The sequence below is a fragment of the Mesoplodon bidens genome (assembly GCF_964165515.1).
Source record: "Mesoplodon bidens genome assembly, chromosome: 7".
NCBI classification, from domain to species: domain Eukaryota; kingdom Metazoa; phylum Chordata; class Mammalia; order Artiodactyla; family Ziphiidae; genus Mesoplodon; species Mesoplodon bidens.
Window position 1 is genome coordinate 55,435,918 of NC_138164.1, and position 12,421 is coordinate 55,448,338.

Sequence of the window (12,421 nt, forward strand, 5' to 3'; positions counted from 1 at the left end):
GAGTCCCATACAGAATAAATCCAAGGAGAAATACGCCAAGACACATATTAATCAAACTGTCAAAAATTAAACACAAAGAAATCATATTAAAAGCAGCAAGGCAAAAACAACAAATAACACACAAGGGAATCCCCATAAGGTTAACAGCTGATCTCTCAGCAGAAACTCTGCAAGCCAGAAGGAACTGGCAGGACATATTTAAAGTGATGAAGGAGAAAAACCTGCAACCAAGATTACTCTACCCAGCAAGGATCTCATTCAGATTTGATGGAGAAATTAAAACCTTTACAGACAAGCAAAAGCTGAGAGAGTTCAGCACCACCAAACCAGCTTTACAACAAATGCTAAAGGAACTTCTCTAGGCAAGAAACACAACAGAAGGAGTACACCTACAATAACGAACCCAAAGCAATTAAGGAAATGGGAATAGGAACATACATATCAATAATTACCTTAAATGTAAATGGACTAAATGCTCCCACCAAAAGACACAGAGTGGCTGAATGGATACAAAAACAAGACCCATATATATGCTGTCTACAAGAGACCCACTTCAGACCTAGAGACACATACAGATTGAAAGTAAGGGGATGGAAAAAGATATTCCATGCAAATGGAAATCAAAAGAAAGCTGGGGGCTTCCCTGGTGGCGCAGTGGTTGAGAGTCCGCCTGCCGATGCAGGGGACACGGGTTCGTGCCCCGGTCTGGGAAGATCTCACATGCCGCAGAGCGGCTGGGCCCGTGAGCCATGGCCGTTGAGCCTGTGCGTCCGGAGCCTGTGCTCCGCAAAGGGGAGAGGCCACAACAGTGAGAGGCCCGCATACCGCAAAAAAAAAAAAAAAAAAAAAAAAAAAAAAAGAAAGCTGGAGGAGCAATTCTTATATCAGACAAAATAGACTTTAAAATAAAGACTATTAGAAGAGACAAAGAAGGACACTACATAATGATCAAGGGATCGATCCAAGAAGAAGATATAACAATTGTAAACATTTATGCACCCAACATAGGAGCACCTCAATACATAAGGCAAATACTAACAGCCATAAAAGGGGAAATCGACAGTAACACAATCATAGTAGGGGACTTTAACACCCCACTTTCACCAATGGACAGATCATCCAAAATGAAAATAAATAAGGAAACACAAGCTTTAAATGATACATTAAACGAGATGGACTTAGTTGATATTTATAGGACATTCCATCCAAAAACAACAGAATACACATTTTTCTCAAGTGCTCATGGAACATTCTCCAGGATAGATCATATCTTGGGTCACAAATCAAGCCTTGGTAAATTTAAGAAAATTGAAATTGTATCAAGTATCTTTTCCGACCACAATGCTATGAGACTAGACATCAATTACAGGAAAAGATCTGTAAAAAATACAAACACATGGAGGCTAAACAATACACTACTCAATAACGAAGTGATCACTGAAGAAATCAAAGAGGAAATTAAAAAATACCTAGAAACAAATGACAATGGAGACACGACGACCCAAAACCTATGGGACGCAGCAAAAGCAGTTCTAAGGGGGAAGTTTATAGCAATACAATCCCACCTTAAGAAACAGGAAACATCTCGAGTAAACAACCTGACCCTGCACCTAAAGCAATTAGAGAAAGAAGAACAAAAGACCCCCAAAGTTAGCAGAAGGAAAGAAATCATAAAAATCAGATCAGAAATAAATGAAAAAGAAATGAAGGAAACGATAGCAAAGATCAACCAAACTAAAAGCTGGTTCTTTGAGAAGATAAACAAAATTGACAAACCATTAGCCAGACTCATCAAGAAAAGAAGGGAGAAGACTCAAATCAATAGAATTAGAAATGAAAAAGGAGAAGTAACAACTGACACTGCAGAAATACAAAAGATCATGAGAGATTACTACAAGCAACTCTATGCCAATAAAATGGACAACCTGGAAGAAATGGACAAATTCTTAGAAATGCACAACCTGCCAAGACTGAATCAGGAAGAAATAGAAAATATGAATAGACCAATCACAAGCACTGAAATTGAAACTGTGATTAAAAATCTTCCAACAAACAAAAGCCCAGGACCAGGTGGCTTCACAGGCGAATTCTATCAAACATTTAGAGAAGAGCTAACACCCATCCTTCTCAAACTCTTCCAAACAATATCAGAGGAAGGAACACTTCCAAACTCATTCTACGAGGCCACCATCACCTTGATACCAAAACCAGGCAAGGACGTCACAAAGAAAGAAAACTACAGGCCAATATCACTGATGAACATAGATGCAAAAATCCTCAACAAAATACTAGCAAACAGAATCCAACAGCACATTAAAAGGATCATACACCATGATCAAGTGGGGTTTATTCCAGGAATGCAAGGATTCTTCAATATACGCAAATCAATCAATGTGATACACCATATTAACAAGTTGAAGGAGAAAAACCATATGATCATCTCAATAGATGCAGAAAAAGCTTTCGACAAAATTCAACACCCATTTATGATAAAAACCCTGCAGAAAGTAGGCATAGACGGAACTTTCCTCAACATAATAAAGGCCATATATGACAAACCCACAGCCAACATTGTCCTCAATGGTGAAAAACTGAAAGCATTTCCTCTAAGATCAGGAACAAGACAAGGCTGCCCACTCTCACCACTCTTATTCAACCTAGTTTTGGAAGTTTTAGCCACAGCAATCAGAGAAGAAAAGGAAATAAAAGGAATCCAAATCGGAAAAGAAGAAGTAAAGCTGTCACTGTTTGCAGATGACATGATACTATACATAGAGAATCCTAAAGATGCTACCAGAAAACTACTAGAGCTAATCAATGAATTTGGTAAAGTAGCAGGATACAAAATTAATGCACAGAAATCTCTGGCATTCCTGTACACTAATGATGAAAAATCTGAAAATGAAATCAAGAAAACACTCCCATTTACCATTGCAACAAAAAGAATAAAATATCTAGGAATAAACCTACCTAAGGAGACAAAAGACCTGTATGCAGAAAATTATAAGACACTGATGAAAGAAATTAAAGATGATACAAATAGATGGAGAGATGTACCATGTTCTTGGATTGGAAGAATCAACATTGTGAAAATGACTCTACTACCCAAAGCAATCTACAGATTCAATGCAATCCCTATCAAACTACCACTGGCATTTTTCGCAGAACTAGAACAAAAAATTTCACAATTTGTATGGAAACACAAAAGACCCCGAATAGCCAAAGCAATCTTGAGAACGAAAAATGGAGCTGGAGGAATCAGGCTCCCTGACTTCAGCCTATACTACAAAGCTACAGTAATCAAGACAGTATGGTACTGGCACAAAAACAGAAAGATAGATCAATGGAACAGGATAGAAAGCCCAGAGAGAAACCCACGCACATATGGTCACCTTATCTTTGATAAAGGAGGCAGGAATGTACAGTGGAGAAAGGACAGTCTCTTCAATAAGTGGTGCTGGGAAAACTGGACAGGGACGTGTAAAAGTATGAGATTAGATCACTCCCTAACACCATACACAAAAATAAGCTCAAAATGGATTAAAGACCTAAATGTAAGGCCAGACACTATCAAACTCTTAGAGGAAAACATAGGCAGAACACTCTATGACATAAATCATAGCAAGATCCTTTTTGACCCACCTCCTAGAGAAATGGAAATAAAGACAAAAATAAACACATGGGACCTAATGAAACTTAAAAGCTTTTGCACAGCAAAGGAAACCATAAACAAGACCAAAAGACAACCCTCAGAATGGGAGAAAATATTTGCAAATGAAGCAACTGACAAAGGATTAATCTCCAAAATTTATAAGCAGCTCATACAGCTCAATAACAAAAAAACAAACAACCCAATCCAAAAATGGGCAGAAGACCTAAATAGACATTTCTCCACAGAAGATATACAGACTGCCAACAAACACATGAAAGGATGCTCAACATCTTTACTCATTAGAGAAATGCAAATCAAAACTACAATGAGGTATCATCTCACAACCAGTCAGAATGGCCATCATCAAGAAATCTAGAAACAATAAATGCTGGAGAGGGTGTGGAGAAAAGGGAACACTCTTGCACTGCTGGTGGGAATGTGAATTGGTACAGCCACTATGGAGAACAGTACGGAGGTTCCTTAAAAAACTAAAAATAGAACTACCATATGACCCAGCAATCCCACTACTAGGCATATACCCTGAGAAAACCATAATTCAAAAAGAGACATGTACCAAAATGTTCATTGCAGCTCTATTCACAATAGCCTGGAGCTGGAAACAACCTAAGTGTCCATCATCAGATGAATGGATAAAGAAGATGTGGCACATATATACAATGGAATATTACTCAGCCATAAAAAGAAACGAAACTGAGCTATTTGTAATGAGGTGGATAGACCTAGAGTCTGTCATACAGAGTGAAGTAAGTCAGAAAGAGAAAGACAAATACTGTATGCTAACACATATATATGGAATTTAAAAAAAAATGTCATGAAGAACCTAGGGGTAAAACGGGAATAAAGACACAGACCTACTTGAGAATGGACTTGAGGATATGGGGAGGGGGAAGGGTAAGCTGTGACAAAGCGAAAGAGAGGCATGGACATATATACACTACCAAACGTAAGGTAGATAGATAGTGGGAAGCAGCCGCATAGCACAGGGAGATCAGCATAGCACAGGGAGATCAGCTCAGTGCTTTGTGACCGCCTGGAGGGGTGGGATGGGGAGGGTGGGAGGGAGGGAGATGCATGAGGGAAGGGATGTGGGAACAGATGTATATGTATGACTGATTCACTTTGTTATAAAGCAGAAACTAATAAAAAAAAGGATTTTGACTGTCAGAAAGCTACTTAGATACTTTCTCCCATTTCATTACTGTGAATCTCAAAAACAGTAAGATTCACTGATATAATGGGTGAAAGGAGCCACATTAAGCGAAAGTTAAGCTAAAAGTCATATCAGAAGTGTGAGGGGGGGGGCCTTTCTCACCTTCTGAGATGGCCCACACTCTGTGGAGTGTGCTTCTCTCTAAATAAATCCACTTCTTGCCTATCACTTTGTCTCTCACTGAATTCTTTCTGCGATGAGACATCAAGAACCTGAGCTTCGGGGCTTCCCTGGTGGCGCAGTGGTTAGGAATCTGCCTGCCAGTGCAGGGGACACGGGTTCGAGCCTGGTCCGGGAAGATCCCACATGCCGCGAGAAACTAAGCCCATGCGCCACAACTACTGAGCCTGTGCTCTAGAGACCACGAGCCACAACTACTGAGCCCGTGTGCCCCAGCTACTGAAGCCCACGCACCTAGAGCCTGTGCTCCGCAACCAGAGAAGCCACCGCAGTGAGAAGCCCGTGCACCACAACGAAGAGTAGCCCCCGCTCGCTGCAACTGGAGAAAGCCCACGTGTAGCAACGAAGACCCAACGCAGCCAAAAATAATAAACAAATAAAATAAATAAATAAAAATAAAACAAAACAAAACAAGAAAGAAATGTGAGGGAGATTCGGATCAAGATGGTGGAGGATTAGGACGTGGAGCTCACCTTCTCCCACAAATATCAATATACCAAAAATACATCTACGTGTGGAACAGTTCTCACAGAATATCTACTGAGCTCTGGCAGAAGACCTCAGACACCCAAGAGGGCAAGAAAATCTCCACATAACTGGGTAGGACAAAAGAAAAAAGAAAAAAAAGAGAGAAGGCAATCAGGACGGGACCTGCGCCCCTGGGAGGGAGCTGTGAAAAAGAAAAGGTTTCCACACCCTGAGAAGTCCCCTCACTGGTGGAGATATCACCCAGGGCAGAGGTGGAGCTTTGGAACATTGGAGTTGAGTGCAGCAACTGGTTTGCGGAAAGCAAAGCGGAGAGAGACCTACACAGACGGTTGGTACCACGACCTTGCACTCCCCAGCTTGAGACGCTCCTCCACTGCGCTGGGCAAGGTCTGGGTGCTGAGGTTTGGGCTTCGGAGGTCAGACCCAGGGAGAGGACTGGAGTTGGCTACGTGCAGACAGCCTGAGGGGGCTGGAGTGTGGTGCACCATAACTGAGGGAATACAGGAAGAAGCTCGGGCCTGCCAGAAAGGCAAGGGGCCATTGTTGGGGGATGCATGAAGAGAGAGGTGGGACCGCCATAGGAGCTTCTTTCTCCGTGCACTCTCAGGCAGCAGGGCACCACCTACACGAGCTCCGGGGAGCGAACTAGAGCCGCCACTGCCATCTCGGACTCCAGAGGCGGATGCAGACCACTGCAGCTGCCAAGGGTCCCGTGACTGGGCACCAACCACTGCCCCCACCCTCCCCAGGAGCACGCGCGGGCCACGCACCTGCACATTCCCTATCAAGGGGATAACGACCAGCACACGCAGAGGAAAGAGACGGCAAGAATCCAAACCAAAAACAGCCCTCATGCCAAAAAAATATTAAACCCACACAAACTACGCAGGGAGGCACCTGCATATAAGTAGCCCTCCAAGACTACAGTAGATAACTGTTTCTCCTAAATTCAGAGAGTCAGAAAAATATAAGCAAAATGAAGAAGCAGAGGAACCACTCTCAGTTAAAAGACCAAGAAAATTCCCCTGAAGGAACAAACAATGAAACAGGCCTTTTCAGTCTAGTAGATACCAAGTTCAAAAAGGAGATAATGAAAATACTGAAGGACTTAAGAAAGGCTATCGACAGAAATGCAGAGTACTGTAAAAAGAAACTAGAAACTAGAAAGAGGAGCCAAGAAAAATTAGAAACTTCATTTGCTGAGACGAAAGCTGAGCTAAAGGCAATGAATAGCAGAATGAATAATGCAGAAGAAAGAATAAGTGACCTCGAAAGTAGAATAGTGGAAATTACCCAATCAAAACAGCAGACAGAAAGGCTAATGAAAAAAAATGAAAGCAATATAAGAGACCTATGGGATAATATAAAGTGTGCCAATCTACGCATAATAGGGATTCCAGAAGGAGAAGAAAGAGAAAAGGAGACTGAAAATGTACTTGAAGAAATTATGACTGAAAACTTCCCAAGCCTAAAGAAGGAAGCAGATATCCAGAAACAGGAAGCACAGAGGGTCCCAACAAGATGAACCAAACAGACCTACACCAAGACATGTTATAATAAAATGGCAAAAGTTAAAGAGAGGATTTTAAAGGCAGCAAGTGAAAAACAAAGTGTTAGTTACAAGGGAATCGCCATAAGGCTACCGGCTGATTTCTCTACAGAAATGCTGCAGGCCAGAAGGGAGTGGCAAAATATATTCAAGTCTTGAAAGGGAAAAATCTGCAACCTAGAATACGCTACCCAGCAAGATGATCATTTAGAATAGGAGAAGAAATAACTTATCAGACACGCAAAAACTAAAAGAATTCAGCAATACTAAACCTACCCTAAAAGAAACACTCAAAGTTCTTCTCTATATAGAAAAGAAGATATAGGAAGGAGGAAATCACAATTGGAAAGTAAATCACTTAAATTAGCCACTATACAGATCAAAACAAAAACAAAAAAACCTATTTGTGAAAGTGATGATAAACACAAGGAACAGCAAAAGGATAAACATGAAGATGTAATCAAAAGGACATCAAAATCATAAGATGTGGGGAAGGAGAGTGACAACATGTAGATTCATTTTTTTTTTTTTTTTTGCTGTACGCGGGCCTCTCACTGCTGTGGCCTCTCCCGTTGCGGAGCACAGGCTCCGGACACACAGGCTCCACGGCCATGGCTCGCGGGCCCAGCCGCTGCGCGGCATGTGGGATCTTCCGGGATAGGGGCACGAACCCGTGTCCCCTGCATCGGCAGGCGGACTCTCAACCACTGCGCCACCAGGGAAGCCCAGATTCATTTTTTTAGAATGCATTTGAGCCTATATGACTACCAGTCTAAAGCAAACAGATACAGGAAGGGGTTCACATACTTGAAAAACAGGGCAACTGCAAGTCAAAAACATACAAGAGATTCACAAAAACCAGAAAGAAAACACAGGCATAAAATAAAAGGAAATCCTCAAACCATAAAAAGGAACAAAGAAGAAACACAGAATAAACTGGAAAACAAGGTTTAAAATGGCAATAAATACATACGTATCAATAATTACCTTAAATGTCAGTAATGCTCCAATCAAAAGAAACAGAGTGGCAGACTGGATTAAAAAAAAACCAAGAGCGGGCTTCCCTGATGGCGCAGTGGTTGAGAGTCCGCCTGCCGATGCAGGGGACACGGGTTCGTGCCCCGGTCCGGGAAAATCCCACATGCCGCGGAGCAGCTGGGCCCGTGAGCCATGGCCGCTGAGCCTGTGCATCCGGAGCCTGTGCTCCGCAACGGGAGAGGCCACAACAGTGAGAGGCCCGCGTACCGAAAAAAAAAAAAAGCCTAAAATATGCTGCCTACAAGAGACCCACTTAAGGGCAAAGGACACACAAAGATTGAAAGTGAGGGAATGCAAACGGAAAATGACAAGAAAGCGGGGGTTGCAATACTTATATCAGACAAAATAGACTTTAAAACAAATAGCATAAAGAAAGATAAAGAACACTATATAATGATAAAAGGATCAACACAAGAAGAGGATTTTACACCCGTCAACATATATGAACCTAATATAGGAGCACCCAAATACATAAAACAAATACTAACAGACATAAAGGGAGAAATTTACCGGAATACAGCACAAGTAGGAGACTTTAACACCCCACTCACATCAATGGACAGATCTTCCATACAGAGAATCAATAAGGCAACAGAGATCCTAAATGATAATAACAATGCTTAACACAGGTAGCACCCACTATGTACCAGGCGCTACCGGGAAAAGTTTACATATTTGTCACTCGTTTAAGCCTCACCGTCTCTCATCCTCATTAAAAAAAAAAAAAAAAAAAAAAAAAAAACACAACCCCACGGGGTAAGTACTCTCATCTCCATTTTAGAGATGAGGAAACTGAGCACGGGGATCTTTAAGAAAAAACAAAAACCTCTTACTCAAGGTCACAGGGCTAGTAACTGGTGAAACTGAAGTGTGAATGGAGCCATTCTGTCTCCGGATTCCCGGTCAAGAGGAAGATTTAAAATGAGTGGGCTGGGAAGAGGCGGTCAACTGGAGACTCGAGGAAGCCCAAGGCCCCCTTTTCTGTCTGAGGTAAACGAACGGGCCCTTCCAGAGCGCACCAACCAGGCCGGCACCGGGAGCCGCGCCTGACCTTCACGCGGACCTTATAAAGCTCCCCCTCCCTCAGTCGGCGCCCGAGGGCCGAGCCACCGCTCCCCTCGCGGCCAGGAGCGGAGCGCACGACGTGGAGGCAGGACAAAGGCCCGCGGCTCTACGAGGCCCGGCCCACTCAGCCCGCTCGTCCTGCCCTCTGGCGTCCTCCGGCCTCGGGCCCACTCGCGCCCCACCCCGGCTCGCTCACGCCACCTCACCGGCTTCTGGGCGACGCCCGACAACACGCGGGAGACGGCGGCGAGCATCTTCCTCATGGAGTGCGGGCTGTGGCGGCAGCGGTAGCTCCCTACGACCCAAGCAGCGCGGCCCAGGTGCCTCCAAGTCTCCTTTCAGGCTCCCGGAGCGAACGCTACCACTCACGCCAGCACTACGCGACGGAGACGTCATGCGCCTCGCCGGACCGCGGGCCAACCAGAACGGCTCCCAGGGCGTGCCCCGCCTACATGAGAGGCCCGCGGCCGCCCATTGTGTGTCGGAGCCAGAGGGCGAGGCTGAGGGAATCCTTCCGTCACCAAGCAACCGGCAGGTGAGGCGCCGGAGACCTGAGGGCGCCTGCGTGGGAAAGTGAGGCCACACCTCTAGGCCCCGCGGGAAAAAGACCTTCTTGGATTTTGCACCCCAGCTGAGCCACGCACGATCATTCATGGCCAATCCTACTGAGCGTCCAGCCCCGCCGGTGCTGCAACTTTGCAGCCTTTGCGCAATACACAAGATGGTGAAGATTAATATGCCTGGTGGAGGCCAAAAGACAGAACACCTGGTTTCTATAAATGGTTCTGCTGCTAACTTGTCTTTTAGAGATCATGTGACAGTTGTAAGTCTTCCCTATCTACTGTGAGCTAGGATTTGATGAAATAAAATTCATATTTTAAGGCAAGACAAGAAAAATTTAAACAAATTGTTTCTTCTCTGCCCGTTTGGGCCTCCTGCCTCCCCACTCGTGTGCATTGTGCACCTGCATTTATGCATTAACCTTAACTCCCTAATGGCAGAAATACCTGCTCAACCATAAACATCAATTTTTCTTTTTCTAGCGCCAGCCATGTAACCCCTTTGAAGATAACATTCCTTTCTCAATCCTGTAAGGGATCACGATGACCCACCACTCACCTTGGATGTGCATACATCTTTGGTGAATTTTATGTACAATGCCAATATATCATTTCCCTTAAAGATAGTGACGGGTACAGAACAGACCAGGTCACATGACCTGGGGAGATACGGGGCCACACCTAATGGAAGTTCTTAGCTTAAACACTTTCATATGACCTTATTAATGTCACTAGCTATATTGTTTATATCCTGCCTATTTTACAAAATGATTGTTTCTTGCATTACCAGATGTGTGACTGAGCCTGTGATAAAAATAACAATGACTACGTGACTTGAAATGATTCACCAAATACTGATATATAGTTCTCTTAAGATCAATGATGGTAATAGCGTAACTCTAGCTATGGAAAGAAGCAACAAGAGGGAACCATTTCCAGGACCATAACAGACCAGTAAGACAGGCGGTCCAGAGGCTTTGGGCTACTGTCAACAGGGCCTAATCCACTAATAGCACATGGAGAGTCCTATCAATGAAATCCTGGCCTTACCTGGGAATGAGCATTCCTAGTGTTGTGGGCCAAATTGGTCATGAAATGCCCCCCAAACGTTGGTCTAAATTAAGACCAAAAGGGAAGGGTTTGTAAAATAAAGAATGTTGCCCACCATCCAGTTCTACAAGAATCAAGCTGTGAGCCGCTGCAGTCACCGACCTAAAATATACCCTAAAAGGAATTCAGGGTGAAGAACAGGGTGAGGCATTTTGTGCTCTGGGAAAACTGGCAGAACTGGCCCTCAGGTAGTTAGATATTTTCAGGAGAAAATTTTATGAACCCAGTTTCTTGCATCTTCCCATACTTGGAAAAGCACTAAAACCATTAACTAAGATATCTCTTCCCTCATGAACAGCAGTAACCTTCTACCAAGATGTGTGTTTGATTGCACGTGCCCCTTCTCTAAAATCACAGACACACTGGCCTCCCTGCCCCCTTACCTCTTCAGAACAGTTCTGAGATCTCTGAGAGGCTGTCTCCCAGGTTATAATCCTCAGGTTGGCTCAAATGAAATTTTCCATTTCTTTCTTAGGTTGACTATTAATTTTTTCCTCATTATAAAATAAATGTCATGGGGATGTAATATACAGCATATTTGAAAGTTGCTAAGAGAATAGATCTCTTAAAAAGTTGTTATCACGAGAAAAAAATGTGTAATTATGTATAGTCATGGATGTTAACTAGACTTATTGTGATAATTTCACAATATCTACAAATATTGAATCATTATGTTGTACACCTGAAACTAATATAGTATGTCAATTATACCTCAATAAAAAAAGATCCATTTCATTTCTTAAAGGAAAATAAACTTTGACAGTGTCTATAATAATGTAAAAAAAAAAAAAGAAAGAAAGAAAAGAAGAGAGGAGGGTTTCAGAGCTTGGGTAGAACTGGAGATGAGGGACTCTTCTCTCTCCAGCACTCCGGCCTGGCCAGTTTATGACCAGCTTCTCTGGGTGAAGCCGGAGGATTTAGATTAAGGATCTTGAAATATGCCTTTTGACCTTTCCTTTACAAAGCACCCTAAAAATTCTCAATCAAGCTGAACTTTAGAGCAAACCATGGTCCTTACCATGCCTTGGGCTTTCTTGGTGGGAGCCATCCCCCCAGTGGATGACTTAGAAAAATCATATATATAGGTCATAAAAGTCAATGAATATTTGAGTGTTTTTGATGTGCTAGGCTCCATGCTGTGGGAAGGATTTTTTTTTTTTTTTTGGCCATGCTGCGTGGCTTGTGGAATCTTAGTTCCCTGAACAGGGATCGAACCCAGGCCCTCAGCAGGGAAAGTGCAGAGTCCTAACCACTGGACCACCAGGGAATTCCCTGGTTGGAAGGATTATGGCTAGGGGCTCTTCTGACTTCAGAGCCACAGAAATGTTTTCCATAACCATAACACAAAATGGAATACAAATGGAGACAAAATGCAACAAATGAATTTAACCATATATGAAGTTGTTGACCTAACCCCACAGGGAATGACCTGAACAACACAGTAATAAAGCCAGAAAAAAAGAACTGCTCAAAAAAGGCTTAAATTGTTTTCAGTTATCAGTGTCATTGTTATTGGAGATCACACACACACACCCGCCCCGATAAAA

The 12,421-nt window shown here is 43.2% G+C and overlaps 1 protein-coding gene across 3 annotated transcripts in view; it reads right to left on the reverse strand.

The window, feature by feature from the left end:
- LOC308619874 (pyruvate dehydrogenase E1 component subunit alpha, somatic form, mitochondrial) overlaps positions 1-12,421 on the reverse strand; it is a 34,587-nt gene that overhangs the window by 21,318 nt on the left and 848 nt on the right. Inside the window, exon 1 of one of the 3 annotated variants that reach the window (XM_081239091.1) lies at positions 9,411-9,581. The exons of 1 other annotated variant lie outside the window; for it this stretch is intronic. In XM_081239091.1, coding sequence (XP_081095217.1) covers positions 9,411-9,467 — 57 coding nt within the window. In that variant the 5' untranslated portion in view covers positions 9,468-9,581. Of the gene's footprint in view, positions 1-8,972; positions 9,259-9,410; positions 9,582-12,421 lie in introns of those variants that run through there. One more of the 3 variants, XM_081239093.1, reaches the window with a different exon arrangement.